Consider the following 12,384-nt stretch of genomic DNA (forward strand, 5'->3'; position numbering starts at 1 on the left):
GGATGACGCTGGGCGTCATCCCTCCTAATGTGAATGCACCCATGTGCATCACATCCACAAGGGTTGGTCACAAATGTGCACCACACCCGAGTGTTGGGTCTAATTACTATTATTTAGTAATTGACCATCCCCTTAAGTACACCAAGTGTACTTAACGGGGACTGTGTAACATAGGGGCAACTTTAGCCCGTTACAGGTTGGATTTGTAGTTTCTTACTGCATACTCGGCTGCTTTTCTGGTGAGACCTTTCCGGTAAACGTCCATGTATCGTAAAGCTTTTCGTGAGTCAGGTTGATGGTTAAGGTTTGAAGCGGGAGAGTGGTTAGTGGTGATAACTGAGCCTGGGTGTACTCGGAGCCAATCATCAGGGCAAAAATTGTAAGGTCAAATAATTTAAAAATTGGCCACTTAAAATCTGAGCTTTCTGGTTTTAAGTGTCATGCACTGTACGTCCCCATCTAAAGTGTCAGCTTTAAAGTTTGGTGCACCACTTGAAAAATCCCAGGGAGGATCTAATAGCCAAAAATGAGCGCAGAGGAGATCGGTAAGAAGGCGGACCTGGGCCCAGAATTCCAGCGCGTCCTGCCTGAGGCGCAGTCTTTAGCATCTAGTGGCAATCTGGAACGCGCATGTGACATGCTAATGGCGCTTGAGAAGCAGGCGCGGCTCGCAAATGACGTGGCAACGCTGAAAGAGGTCGTGAGCTCCATTTTGACCCTATGTGCACAACACAAGCGCTGGGATATGCTCCAAGCCCACGTCGCGCTCTTACCCAAGCGTCGTGCGCAGAAATCGTCTGCCATTACTGTTGTCGTACAGCGTGCGATGGGATTTTTATCGGAAGCGCCGTCGGACGCAATAAAAATGGAGCTCATTTATGCCCTTCGCACTGTGTCCGAAGGCAAGATTTTCTTAGAAAAAGAACGTGCGACTTTGACGCAGATGCTATCATGTATGAAAGAGGCACAAGGGGAGATTGACGAGGCCGCGAGTATCCTTCAGGAGGTCCACGTCGAGACGTACGGGGCCATGACGAAGCTCGAGAAAACCAAGTACATTTTGGAGCAGGTGCGGTTAACATTGGCGACACGAGACTATGTACGTGCCAATATCTTGGCAAAAAAGATTTTGCGTCGGACTTTGGAAGAAAAAGAGTTTCAAGAGTGCAAACTTAAATTTTACCATTTGATGATTGAGTATGATACGCACGAGAACCATCCGTTGGAGCTCTGCCGACACTGGATGGCCATCTTGAATACGGAAATGGTCAAAGAAAAGGAAGAATTGTGGAAGAAAGCGCTTGAGCACGCGACGATTTTTGTCGTGCTTTCGGCATTTTCGACTCTACAAAGCGATCTGCTCCATACGTTGGCGCGTGAGAAATTGATGGAAAAAGTACCCGAGTTTGCCGCCGTATTAAAAAATTTCACGACGCGAGAGATCATTGCGTTTCCAATGAAAGAGGACGCGTTGCTGAAGCGCCATTCGATCTTTCACAATGTCGAACGGGGTACCGAGTGGTGGAACACTCTGCACACTCGCGTGGTGGAGCACAATATTCGCGTCGTGGCTGAGCACTATGAGCGGATTCGTTTGCCGCACCTTGCAAATATGATTGGATTGTCGGAAGATGTATGATTGGTTTCTTTTTTAATATTGGAATATGTGACTAATATTTGTGGTTGAAATTGTCAGGTGACGGAGAGCAATATCTCGACACTTGTGAGCGAAGGAGCCATTTACGCCAAAATTGATCGGCCTGCGAAGCTTGTATCCTTCCACAGACCTCTTTTACCCGAGGAACAGTTATCGAATTGGTCCAGTATGTCTTTTGTCGTTATTAATTAATGCAAAGGTGTTCTATTTAACGTTGTGTTATCTTGACGAATGCCAGCGGATATTTCCCAATTGCTTCGACTCGTGGAGACGACGTGCCACTTAGTCAACAAGGAAAACATGATTCATAAAATTTAAGTGGGCTACCGTGCTGCATATCGCATGAGCCAACCAGTCTTAGTAATCAATAATTCAACGCCGCCGTACATGTGCATTCTCACGCATACTTTGTGGCAAATAAAAAAAGACTATCATAACTCGTTGACCCATTCTAAAGCATACTGTCTTCATCGGCATCGTCGAACTGCCCAGTTTCCATCGTTGAGTGGTCCAATTCCGGAGACACTTGCAAGATCGAGTCAAAATGCGCAACCAGTTGCGCTGCTCGAGCTCCATCAGCCACCTCATTTTCATCACAAATCCAGTCATCGTCGTCTTCATTGTCGTCATCCGGATTAAGCTCCGCCGACTTGCAAAACGCATCGAATATTTCTTGTACTGCACATCAATTTCAGACAAAAATTTGAGTCATGTTGCCTTACAGCAGAAGACAAAATACATACAAGTCTTGTCGGTAGTAGGCACAAAACGGACTTCCGACACAACGTCTTGGTGACTGATCTGACAATATAAGCATGGCTTTGGAAAAGCCGTGGGGTCTCTCGATAAAGCATGCAGCGTAATTACACTCATTTCCCATGCATAACCAACGCTTGTTTCCATTGCCGCTTTCAGCCAAATGACGCGGCTTGTGGTCACGAATAAAGTTCCAGAAGACTCGAGCACCTGAGTTTCACTATCGTCTTCCTCGCCCATAGTGCTATTTGATAAATTCATCTCCACATTAGCAAAACTAGCTAACAAAAACTCCTCATCGTCGCAACCGCCTGTGCGCATAAGCGGCACACGATCGACGCCCAGGTCTGCCAACGTCAAGACGTCCATTTTGTCTGAGATCAACGATTGGTCAAAATGCGATATGAAGTTGAAATGATGTGAATATTTTATAAAACACAAATAATCATTTTTACGAAGTTGTTTTCGTGTTTAAAATGGTTTAATTCTTCTCCCCGATGATGCTAAACGCCAAATTAGGAGGCATCTTTTTCGTCGTTGACACGCGCATTCGAAGGTGCTTCATGAACTTCACAATAAGGACCATTTTTGATACACCCTTCTTGCAATTGTCTGTATCTTCCATTCTCAATTCTCTGTTCGTGATTATCTCGGGCAACTCAATCGATAGCTCCGAGGTCTTTCCATTCCACGTTCCCTTCAAACAAAGTTCCTGAAGAATAAGGCGCTTTTCAAGCCCAAGTTCTAATATAAACACCGTAAAACTCTTCTGTCCCACACTCAGCACAACACCTGTCGCTTCAATGTCACCACAATGTTGTGCATATGAGCACAAAAAGACCTGATCGCACTCGATTTCAGCACATTTCGACGCCAAATTCTTCTCATTGCAATTTTGAGCAACTGAAGTCAACTCCAATCTTTTCGACTCAAAGTCCTTCGTTTGAATTGATATGTTCGTCAAACTTTTCTCAAGCAACCGATGCACCACAACATCGGCATATCGACGAATGGGCGACGTAAAGTGCGTGTAGTATGGAATATTCAGCGCATAATGGCGCCATGAATCGACAGAAGCTTCATTGCCAGCCACAATATACTCAGCAGGCTTCATTGGTTTCGTAATTAATGCTTGCACAATGACAAACGTTGTTTCACCTTCGTCGTTTCGAACACGTTCAAGGGATTTCGCCAACTGCCTTGTCGATTGTCCGTCCAATTGAATACCACTTTTATCAAGTTGTTTGATTGCTTGATCCATTGCTCGTGTAACGGGAGGGGGATGATGCCGTAAGAACGCCAAAGGACCATGGAAACGAAGCGTTTGCTGAGCAACGAGGTAATTTGCCAAGAGCATGTATTCCTCAACAAGACGATTGCTGTCTTTCTGCTCGTACGATCCATATCGAGTCGGATTCCCCATTGAATTCAGCGAAAACACGAGCTTCATATTGTCTAAAGAGATTGCCCCCGTCTCGAATCGCATCGCACGGCGATTGGCACCAATGCTCCACAAATCTTTCACACTTTGGATCACGGATGCGTTCGTGATATGAGGATTCGCATCCGGAATGGGCCGTCGATCCATTACCCACGCATCGACATTGTCACAATGAATGACTCCATCCAGCATCTTCTGAGCAGAGCTATAGTCGAGCTTGCAGCACGAGCGGATAATGGACTTTCCAAACCACGGTTCGACACCGTCAACTAGCGTACCATCGACATGCATTTGCCACACAACAGAAAACGCCAGACGATCGACTTGCGGCTGGAGCGAGCACAGCTTTTCACAGAGAAGTCGCGGCAGCATTGGCAACACACGATTAGGAAGGTAGACACTAGTTGCTCGAGAGCGAGCTTCGTGATCCAGCCGTGAGTTGGGCTCAATAAAATATGTGACATCTGCAATGTGCACACCAATTTCAAATTTCGTACGAGCTTCGTCAACGGCACGAATGTGCAGCGCGTCGTCCAAGTCACGAGCGTTGGACGGGTCGATACTAAAGATTTGCGTTGCACGAAAATCCCGTCGCGTTTGAACCTCCACGTCCGGAATCTCCCACTTCTCGCCGCTTAATCCGTACTTTTCATCAAGCTCATTCAGTATGGTACTATCAAAGTCGAGTGTATGGGCTTGCAAGCCATGTTTCAATATGATAGCGGAGATACCAGTTTCGATGCCCGTGTACTCCCCCAGTGTCTTGATAAACTCGCCCGTTGGACTTTGGGACTTGGTTGGCCATGTCTTGATGCGACAGAAACAAAGCATCGTCTTGGAATACAACAAAGGGTGGCGAATAAATTCGTCTGGAAGCTGAAGCTTTGGAATCCGAATCCGTCGCGGGAGTCGTTGGTCGTCTGCGTGAAAGTACGCAAAGTTATCGTTTATTGAAAGCGGTGTTTTCATGTCTTTGACCTTCGTGGCGGCCTCTAAAGAACCAACAAACCCATTGGAATTGCCCTGCGCAAGAACAAACACCACAGTCCCCGTCGGACGGCGACCAGATCGACTTATGCGCTCGTTGAGATGTTTCATACTCTGCCTGAGTAAATCAGCAGAGTCGTTGCTCTTATCCAAGTGCTTAAAAAAATTCTCGTCCGTATCGACACTAGGAAGCCACAGAGAATGCAAGGCATTCTCATTATCTGTAGTATTCGAAGAGATTGACTGAACTACGGACGTCTTGATTGCTTTAACGTTGCCGTCATCGTTAAGAGGTTTCCACTGCGATTCGGGATGCAATCGGACCGCAACGACGTCGTTATCTAATGCACGATTGCGATTCTGCATCCCTTTAATCAAAACATCCATCGATAAGCCATCAACCGTGATGTATCCATCCATGCAATAGTTGGCGTTGACACGAAGTTTGCCTTGGACGAGCTTTCCTTTCTCAAGTCCTCGAACGACGACGTCGCGGTCTAAATACTTTGAGAACTGAGTCATCTGATCATTACGATTCAAGCTTCTACTTGCCAATGCTTTTTTAATTTTATCAGTTTCATTTGAAGATGACGGAGCTTGTATCACATTTTGCATTTTCTTGGTTTTAAGTGCTTCTTTTTGAAGCTTGATTTCCTTCTTCTTAGTACCATTCATCGCCTCAACCGGCTCCTTGCCATGCTCTCCTTCCTCAACATGACCATTGGCCCTGCTGACAATGCTTACTTTTTCTGTTACTGCATTTGTCTTCTTGACTTTGTCTGTTTTCTCCACCCTACCGTCTTGAGCCTCTAGTGACTCCAGCAGCTTTTCACCCTGCCTCAATTTCTTTTCCTTCTTTGTCTCTTCATGAGGCCTTTTCATCGACTCCACCTCCTGTTGTTTCTTTGTTTCGATTCCTGCCTTCTTACTTGCTTTCTTCCTTTTACTTTTACTTTTACACAGAGCACTAGCACAACATTTTGCCGTGGCCACAATGTCCAATTCACGTTCTAAATCCACCAGCACAAAGCCAGCTCCACCAAATGTATCGACCACCTCGTTATACTCACTCTCCGAGGTTTCATCAAAGCCTGCGGTCGCATCCATGTCCTGTTCCGTTCTCACGTCGTTCGGGTGCCGCTTCGTCCGTCTAGACTTGGCTTTCGCGCCCTGAAACTCTGGTTGCAGAACAAGATTTGCAATTCGGCTCTTTGGCCTATGAGCTTCACTTTGGGTAGACGATATAGCTTCATCGCCCAGCGCCTCATGCCACGACGTTTTCACACGCGCCATGGTGGCTTCTTTTCAAGTAGTGAACCATTTATAGCAAACATACGGAACTGGTGGACTGTCATCTCACATTGCTTGAAACGACAATTTTGACAATATTTCCAACGCTCACAAAATTGTCGAAGTCAAACTTTAGGGGCCTGTTAACCGAAAACTAAGTTTCATTATATCAAATTATACGGAAGAACATCCTATTGTCATTTTTTCTAAGTAAAAAATGTAAGCCAGGCTACTGACCGTATGAAGATTACGCTTTCGCGTTCTGCTATCACAGAGCTAACCATCTTCAATGGGAGGTTATGTAATGGGGCACACATCGGTTGGACAACCGTTGTTGTGGTACATTTACTTTATGGGTAAAATACCCTGTTATCTAATTTTAAAATAGTTGGTTCCTTAAATCCCATTTATTATGGGTAACAAATGTGGTCGCCGCCAGATATAAATCTGGCGGCCAAAATCTATTTATTTAGGTAGGGTAAGGTTTTTAGATTTAAATAATTAAACAAATTGCAATTCCCTTTCGATCTTAAAGCGTTAAGTGCCTTCCTAAGGCTTGCGCATTGATCTGTAAGAGATATAAGCCTTTCTAAGGTATATCCTCTTGGGAACTAGTAGCAACTTGGTTCTGCGAACCCCTGATTCCCTTGAACTAGGATTCCTTAAGCTTTAATAGCTTGTACAACTCGGTGGTACAAGTACATCTTGGACTTGCAGCAATCGTGGCAACCCCATACTTTTTAAGCTCCAGTCATTGACTTTGAGCTGGACAAAGGCCGAGTTCTACCGAAAGTATGCCATCGTAACTAAATATTCGAATGATCGCGTCCAGCATTTTTGATATAAGATCTGACGATGCAACATTTACGCATCAATATTTGATAGGCTTAATGGTACCCATGAGCTCTTTGTCAGTACCGTATAAATAACCTAGACAGTGTTTGTAAACAATATAACTTCGTCGAAGCCCACGCGACCCACAACAGTAGAACCTGCCAAAATTATAATGCTTAAACGCCTCCTGATTATAAATTTAGAGAGGTTATACTTCAGACAGGTGTACTCCTCCCAAAAAAATTAATTATTTTGCTTTTTTGGAGTATATGGTTAAAAGAAAGGCCCCCAAGATTAACTCAGCAGCACATCAACAATGCCTCTGAGAGGAGCCCGCCACACCACCATAGCGGACGATGTCCGTGTGGCTATCTGCAAGCATCACACAGAGAATCCCGCACTGACTCAGGCTCAGCTTGTCAATTGGCTTTAGGACAATAATCAGCTGAGGTTTAGCCAGGCGACGGTCTCGAACACGCTTAAGAGGAAGGCAGACCTTCTTCGGCTTTCAAAGGACAGCAACATGAATGCCAAGCGGCAGCGTGCAGTCAATTATCGGCTGATGGAATCAGCTCTGCTGGCTTGGTGTACTGCTCACCAGGATCGCATTAATCTCGGCCGAGACCTTGTCCGTGAACATGCAGAGCGGATTCTGGACCGTCTTCGTCCAGGACATGAACCATTTCAGTTTTCCAATGGATGGCTGGAATTCAATAAAGCTCGGAATGGAATCGCTCCTACCGCCGCTTCGGAGAGAGCGGCTCGGTGAACTGGTTGCTGTGGAGGATGCCTTTCACCCCTACGTGAGGTCATAATCAGTATGAATAAAAGGATATCTACAACATGGATGAAACTGGTTTGTTCTATCGGATGCAGGTAAGCACCCTGCAAAGGACATCAAATTTTATTATCTGGTGGCTAATGCACCTCTTCTGTTTAAGGAGCTAAACGATCCTATCAATCTTATAATGCGTTTTCTGACGTGACACATTAATATGCCGCTCATAAGGAAGCCTTACCAGCTCCTCACTAGTAAATTTATATCAAATATTGACTAATCTGAATAAATATTTGACACCCTTGAATTCTTTGTCCTCGTACCGCTTCACGCTTTCAAGTAACGCATTTTACGCTTTGCGCGAAACGCAGTCCCTTTATCCTATTCGACAGGTTCCAAGTATGCTGTTTAATGCCCTTGGTGAGTGTCCGTGTAGATATTTGCAAGCCAAGCACTTACAAAGTCATGTAATCCGGGAATCTAGCGTAGACTAATCAATATGAATAAAGCCGGCAAAGGCGGCTTGCTCGACAGTTGACAGGTATAGAGGTTCTGCGTCGTCCAACTGATTTCCAATCTACGAGAAGTTGCCAAGAAAGTAAGTAGACTTCCTTCTTCCGAATATCGTTGGGTACCTTTTCGGTGAGCAAAAAGAGCAATAAAGCTGCAAAACGATAGGTTAAGCGCAAAGCTGGATAAATCAATCAGCTTATTTTTACCGCCTGTAGCGCTTACAGGCTGAGGATTGTCAAAATTGAAAAGCTCCAGAAAAATAAAGATTTTTTTCGTATTATCATCTAATTTGCTACCAAACTCAGATCCGTCGCTTATGGAGACTTCAGATATGAAACGCCACTTACCGCGATGTCCGAGCTATATACCCATTCAAAACAGCCTTGATTTAAGCATGCTCAAATCGCTTCGCAACCTTTTCAAGAATTGAAATCTGCTCGGCAACTAAAGTAATAATAACTGACGACAACTTTATTCGTTTGACTGTACCTGAATGCAACAAAATATATTGTTATTAGATGACAAGGACGGGCGATCAATCGCAAGAAAGTACAATACCTTCCGAATGCTGATTGCTGTTTTTGTCTAATGCATATCGTCGAGTTTTTCAATAACTCGAAGAATTTCATATGTACTGGCGTTTCTGGAGGAAAATATCACACTATTCACTTCAAATTGCGTATGCAGGCGCTCAATGATCGTACAAAGGTAACGTTCAGATTAGTCATGATCATCGAAAAGCTTAGCAACTAGCTAGCTACCTTACCTCCTCTAGCTCCGATGTGTCGGTAATCTGGTGCTGCATCATCTTAAGACTTGCCGTTCGTACGTTGTAGATTGCCACACCGAACTTGCCTCGGTCGGAGATAACTGCAATTGAGACTTACTTCGCAATTTGAACTTCTACGTCACTCAAGTCCGACCCTTCCTCCTTTTCCTCTTTCTCTCGTTACGATCACAAGGGTGTCGAATATTTATTTCGATTGGTCAATATTAAATATAAACTTTCTTGTGGTGCCATTAACCAAAATGGGGTCCCGTTAACGTTTTCCTTTTAATATAATACAGTCAGTAGTAGATGGAAGATCGTTACTTTGTATATACAGTTTTACTTTTCTCTATTCTAAAGCCTTAGAATTTACCACTAGTAGCTAGACATCTTAGCCATTTAGAAGGCGCCTTCACCTTCACTGTAATCAGTATAGGTTGACTAGTACTGTTATCAGTACTAGCAAAGGGTGCCCCGTTACACCTAGTAGCAACGGCCTACGCACGTTCCGTCCAACATGGACATGTTATGAAGAAGGAGGAAGCTTTTTAGCCCCCTCAAGAATGCTTCCACGCAACGAATGAAAGGTTCATTTATTTGAGTGACCTCGAATGGAGAGCGATCACACGCATGAATTCGGTCGTAGGCGAGCCAGGCGTTAGCGCCATGCTGTTCACTCAGAACACAGATGAACAACGATCATTGCCGAGTTCATATATCATGAACTCGACGAAGCCTAAGAAAAGAAACCTTGTTTCATCAGCAAGGCTCTCAACACGCTAAGGTGTTGAGGAACAGGGTGCTTAACAGTTTACACTGTTGAAACAGCAGCATTTACTTGCTGCTAGCGGGCCGACGCTTCTGCGTCGACCCGAAAGCTTAAAATTTAAAATCTCCAAGTTTAAGGCAGTCGAAGGCGACTCCCTTTTTCAATGGTTCGTTGAATTTACTACGCCATTGAAGCTCGCCACATCAATGATGATGCGACGAATATGAAATTTAGCACGTCCAACTTAGCGGTCGTGCCAATTCTTGGGCTTTAAGGCTCAAGCTTCACGACCCATTAGTTTTTGGGTCGTATGAGGTCTTTTAGACCCGGCTCAGGCAAACATTTCAGCCGCCACGTGCCAGGGCCCGAGCCGAGCTCCTGGATTTAAATCAGGGCAAACATGGCCTTCACGCATGCCTAGTACAAACGATACCTGGTTTGTTGTATAATTGAGTCATTCAATAGACAGGTAATTGTGTTTATTAAAGGTCTTGCAGACGGTTCTGTTAATACCTACCTGTTCCGGCTAGAATAAGAGTCGCTTGACCAAGTGATCTCTATAGCGGGACAGGAGGACTTCAGTCTTAAACAGGCTTTCGCCCACTCTGAGGTTATCGTCCTCTGAGACGACAAGAAAATGGCGGTCTAGAATCTATCGACCTCTCGTATGTAGAGAGCGAGAAACCTCGCTCTTTAAGTGACCGTCAATCGCTGGAAGATCGCAGACACAAATTTGTTGAGCGCGATATCACTCTAACGATTATGACAGGCGTCTAGCAACAGGCGCATCTGTAACAGTAAAGAAAAATGTAGCTGGTATCCAATACACGGAAAAGGGCAAACAGTCATCATACTAGATTTGGATGCCAAATTTGATGCCATATTTAGATTACTATGGCTCGGAAAGTACAAGCCATGCATAAACTGGCAGTATTAAGCCGTGACGATGCCTGTCTCTCATTCATCAGATGGTAATCTGATAATCGGCTTGGGGCGTCCACAAGCATATCGATGTCCTACGAGTGAGTGCGATGGCTTCACTTGTGGTTCGGTAGCCGACTACACAAGTTCTCAGTGTAACAACCCATCCCACTGTGAGGTTATATATCGACGGCTGTGGACAAGCGCAGGCAGCGTCGAAGTTCCGCAACTCGAACAAGTCGAGTGGTACGAAACAAGGATGCTTGCTTGGAAGCAACATCCACTGTCGAGTCGATCTAATAGGATGTTACTATGGTTGCGCAACCACAGCTTTATGCAGTTGGGGATGATACTCTCCAAATATACTTGAGCGATTAAGTCCCCAAGAATCTGCGGGATTAAGTCCCCAGAAACCTGTGGTCAACCTTAGGAAATAGGTTCTAAAGAGAAAACTGAGACATTAAATGTCTTTGTAAACAAATGAATAAGTTTAGGTGCTTACACACTTCATCTGATAGCTCCTCCGAAGTTAATTTTGGAGATAACTCAATTGTTAACGCTAGAACCGAAATGGTTCTTGCGTGATCTGCGTAGTGACAAAGTCAAGCAGATCTGCGGAATCGTCACAGATGACAACTATGTGGCTGATATTCGGTTGGAAAATGTATCTCCTGAGAGCGAACGAGTTCTCAGCAGCTCATCGATGGACGAAAGCGTTCTCGATAAAAAGACTCGGATTGGACGCGTCCATGGAGTCTTTAAATAAAAATTTGTTGCATAAGAAATTGATCGTATTCAAAGATGTATTCACTGAGTTCGTACCGTGCCAGTTGCGTTAGGAAATAGGCACTCGACACGAAAACGGCCTAATACCAAGTTTGAAATACTGTGTCATGAAGCAGTGGTCATTGCCTCGTGAACGAGTATCAGCGATCGACAAGTTCATTGCCGATCACTTGGCAGCGAGCCATGTGAGGGAGTCAAACCTCCACATATAGCTTTCTGACTTTCTGCGTAAAGCAACACGAAGGCGGCGGATTGTACATGCCTTCAATATATTAAACGCTGCAAAGGTTTGCTCAAACGTCGATACCACGAAAAGTCATAATCATTGATAGTATGTCAAAGAGTAACATATTTTCGTAATGAATCTGATGGATGGATTCTATCAGATCCTTATGCGTGAACACGATCTTCCGTTCACAGCAGTAAGGACCCCCATGCGAAAGCCCATGTTGGATGGAACGTGCGTAGGCCGTTGGAAGGACTACGAATTGCTTTAAGGTGTAACGTGGCACATTTCGATAGGAATGATAACATAACTAGCCAGCCTACACTGATAACAGTCAAGTTGAGGTGCCTGGATTGCTCCACGTACACTGACGTGCATAGGAAGGTTCGCTACTAGAGGTCGATACTAAGGCTTTGGCATAGAGACAAAGTAAAACTGTTTTAAGAAATTAAGTTCCTCTGTAACGATCTTTTGTCTAACATAACAATAACTAACTAAGTATAGCGCCTCCTTCCGCACCGCCCAATCGTGTCTTGTAACGATAGGCGGGGTTGGTTTAACCTTAAATCAACCAATAAACAGAACTATTGTCTGTTGCCTTAATATTACCAAATTTGTTAATCTTCGAATCATTAAGTCAAAATTAATAAAGGATAA

The 12,384-nt window shown here is 44.5% G+C and overlaps 3 protein-coding genes across 3 annotated transcripts; 1 reads left to right on the plus strand and 2 right to left on the minus strand.

Moving 5' to 3' along the window:
- Positions 1-526: 526 nt before the first annotated feature.
- Positions 527-1,849, plus strand: CCR75_004583 (uncharacterized protein; the record flags this gene model as incomplete). Its single annotated transcript, XM_067962669.1, has 2 exons — positions 527-1,633; positions 1,697-1,849. 2 exons carry the CDS (start codon positions 527-529, stop codon positions 1,847-1,849), a joined length of 1,260 nt encoding a protein of 419 aa, XP_067818547.1.
- Positions 1,850-2,894: 1,045 nt separating this feature from the next.
- On the minus strand, positions 2,895-6,134 carry CCR75_004584 (uncharacterized protein; the record flags this gene model as incomplete). The annotated part of the gene is made up of 1 exon (XM_067962670.1): positions 2,895-6,134. One exon carries the CDS (start codon positions 6,132-6,134, stop codon positions 2,895-2,897), a length of 3,240 nt encoding a protein of 1,079 aa, XP_067818544.1.
- A 1,936-nt stretch (positions 6,135-8,070) lies between these two features.
- On the minus strand, positions 8,071-9,173 carry CCR75_004585 (uncharacterized protein; the record flags this gene model as incomplete). The annotated part of the gene is made up of 3 exons (XM_067962671.1): positions 9,023-9,173; positions 8,479-8,616; positions 8,071-8,124 (listed from the first exon to the last, which is right to left on the minus strand). The coding sequence occupies exons 1-3, from the start codon at positions 9,062-9,064 to the stop codon at positions 8,071-8,073; spliced, it is 234 nt and encodes a 77-aa protein (XP_067818545.1). The 5' UTR covers positions 9,065-9,173.
- Between the last annotated feature and the right edge of the window lie 3,211 nt (positions 9,174-12,384).

Source organism: Bremia lactucae, linkage group LG6 (genome assembly GCF_004359215.1).
Source record: "Bremia lactucae strain SF5 linkage group LG6, whole genome shotgun sequence".
Classification (NCBI taxonomy): Eukaryota; Oomycota; class Peronosporomycetes; order Peronosporales; family Peronosporaceae; genus Bremia; species Bremia lactucae.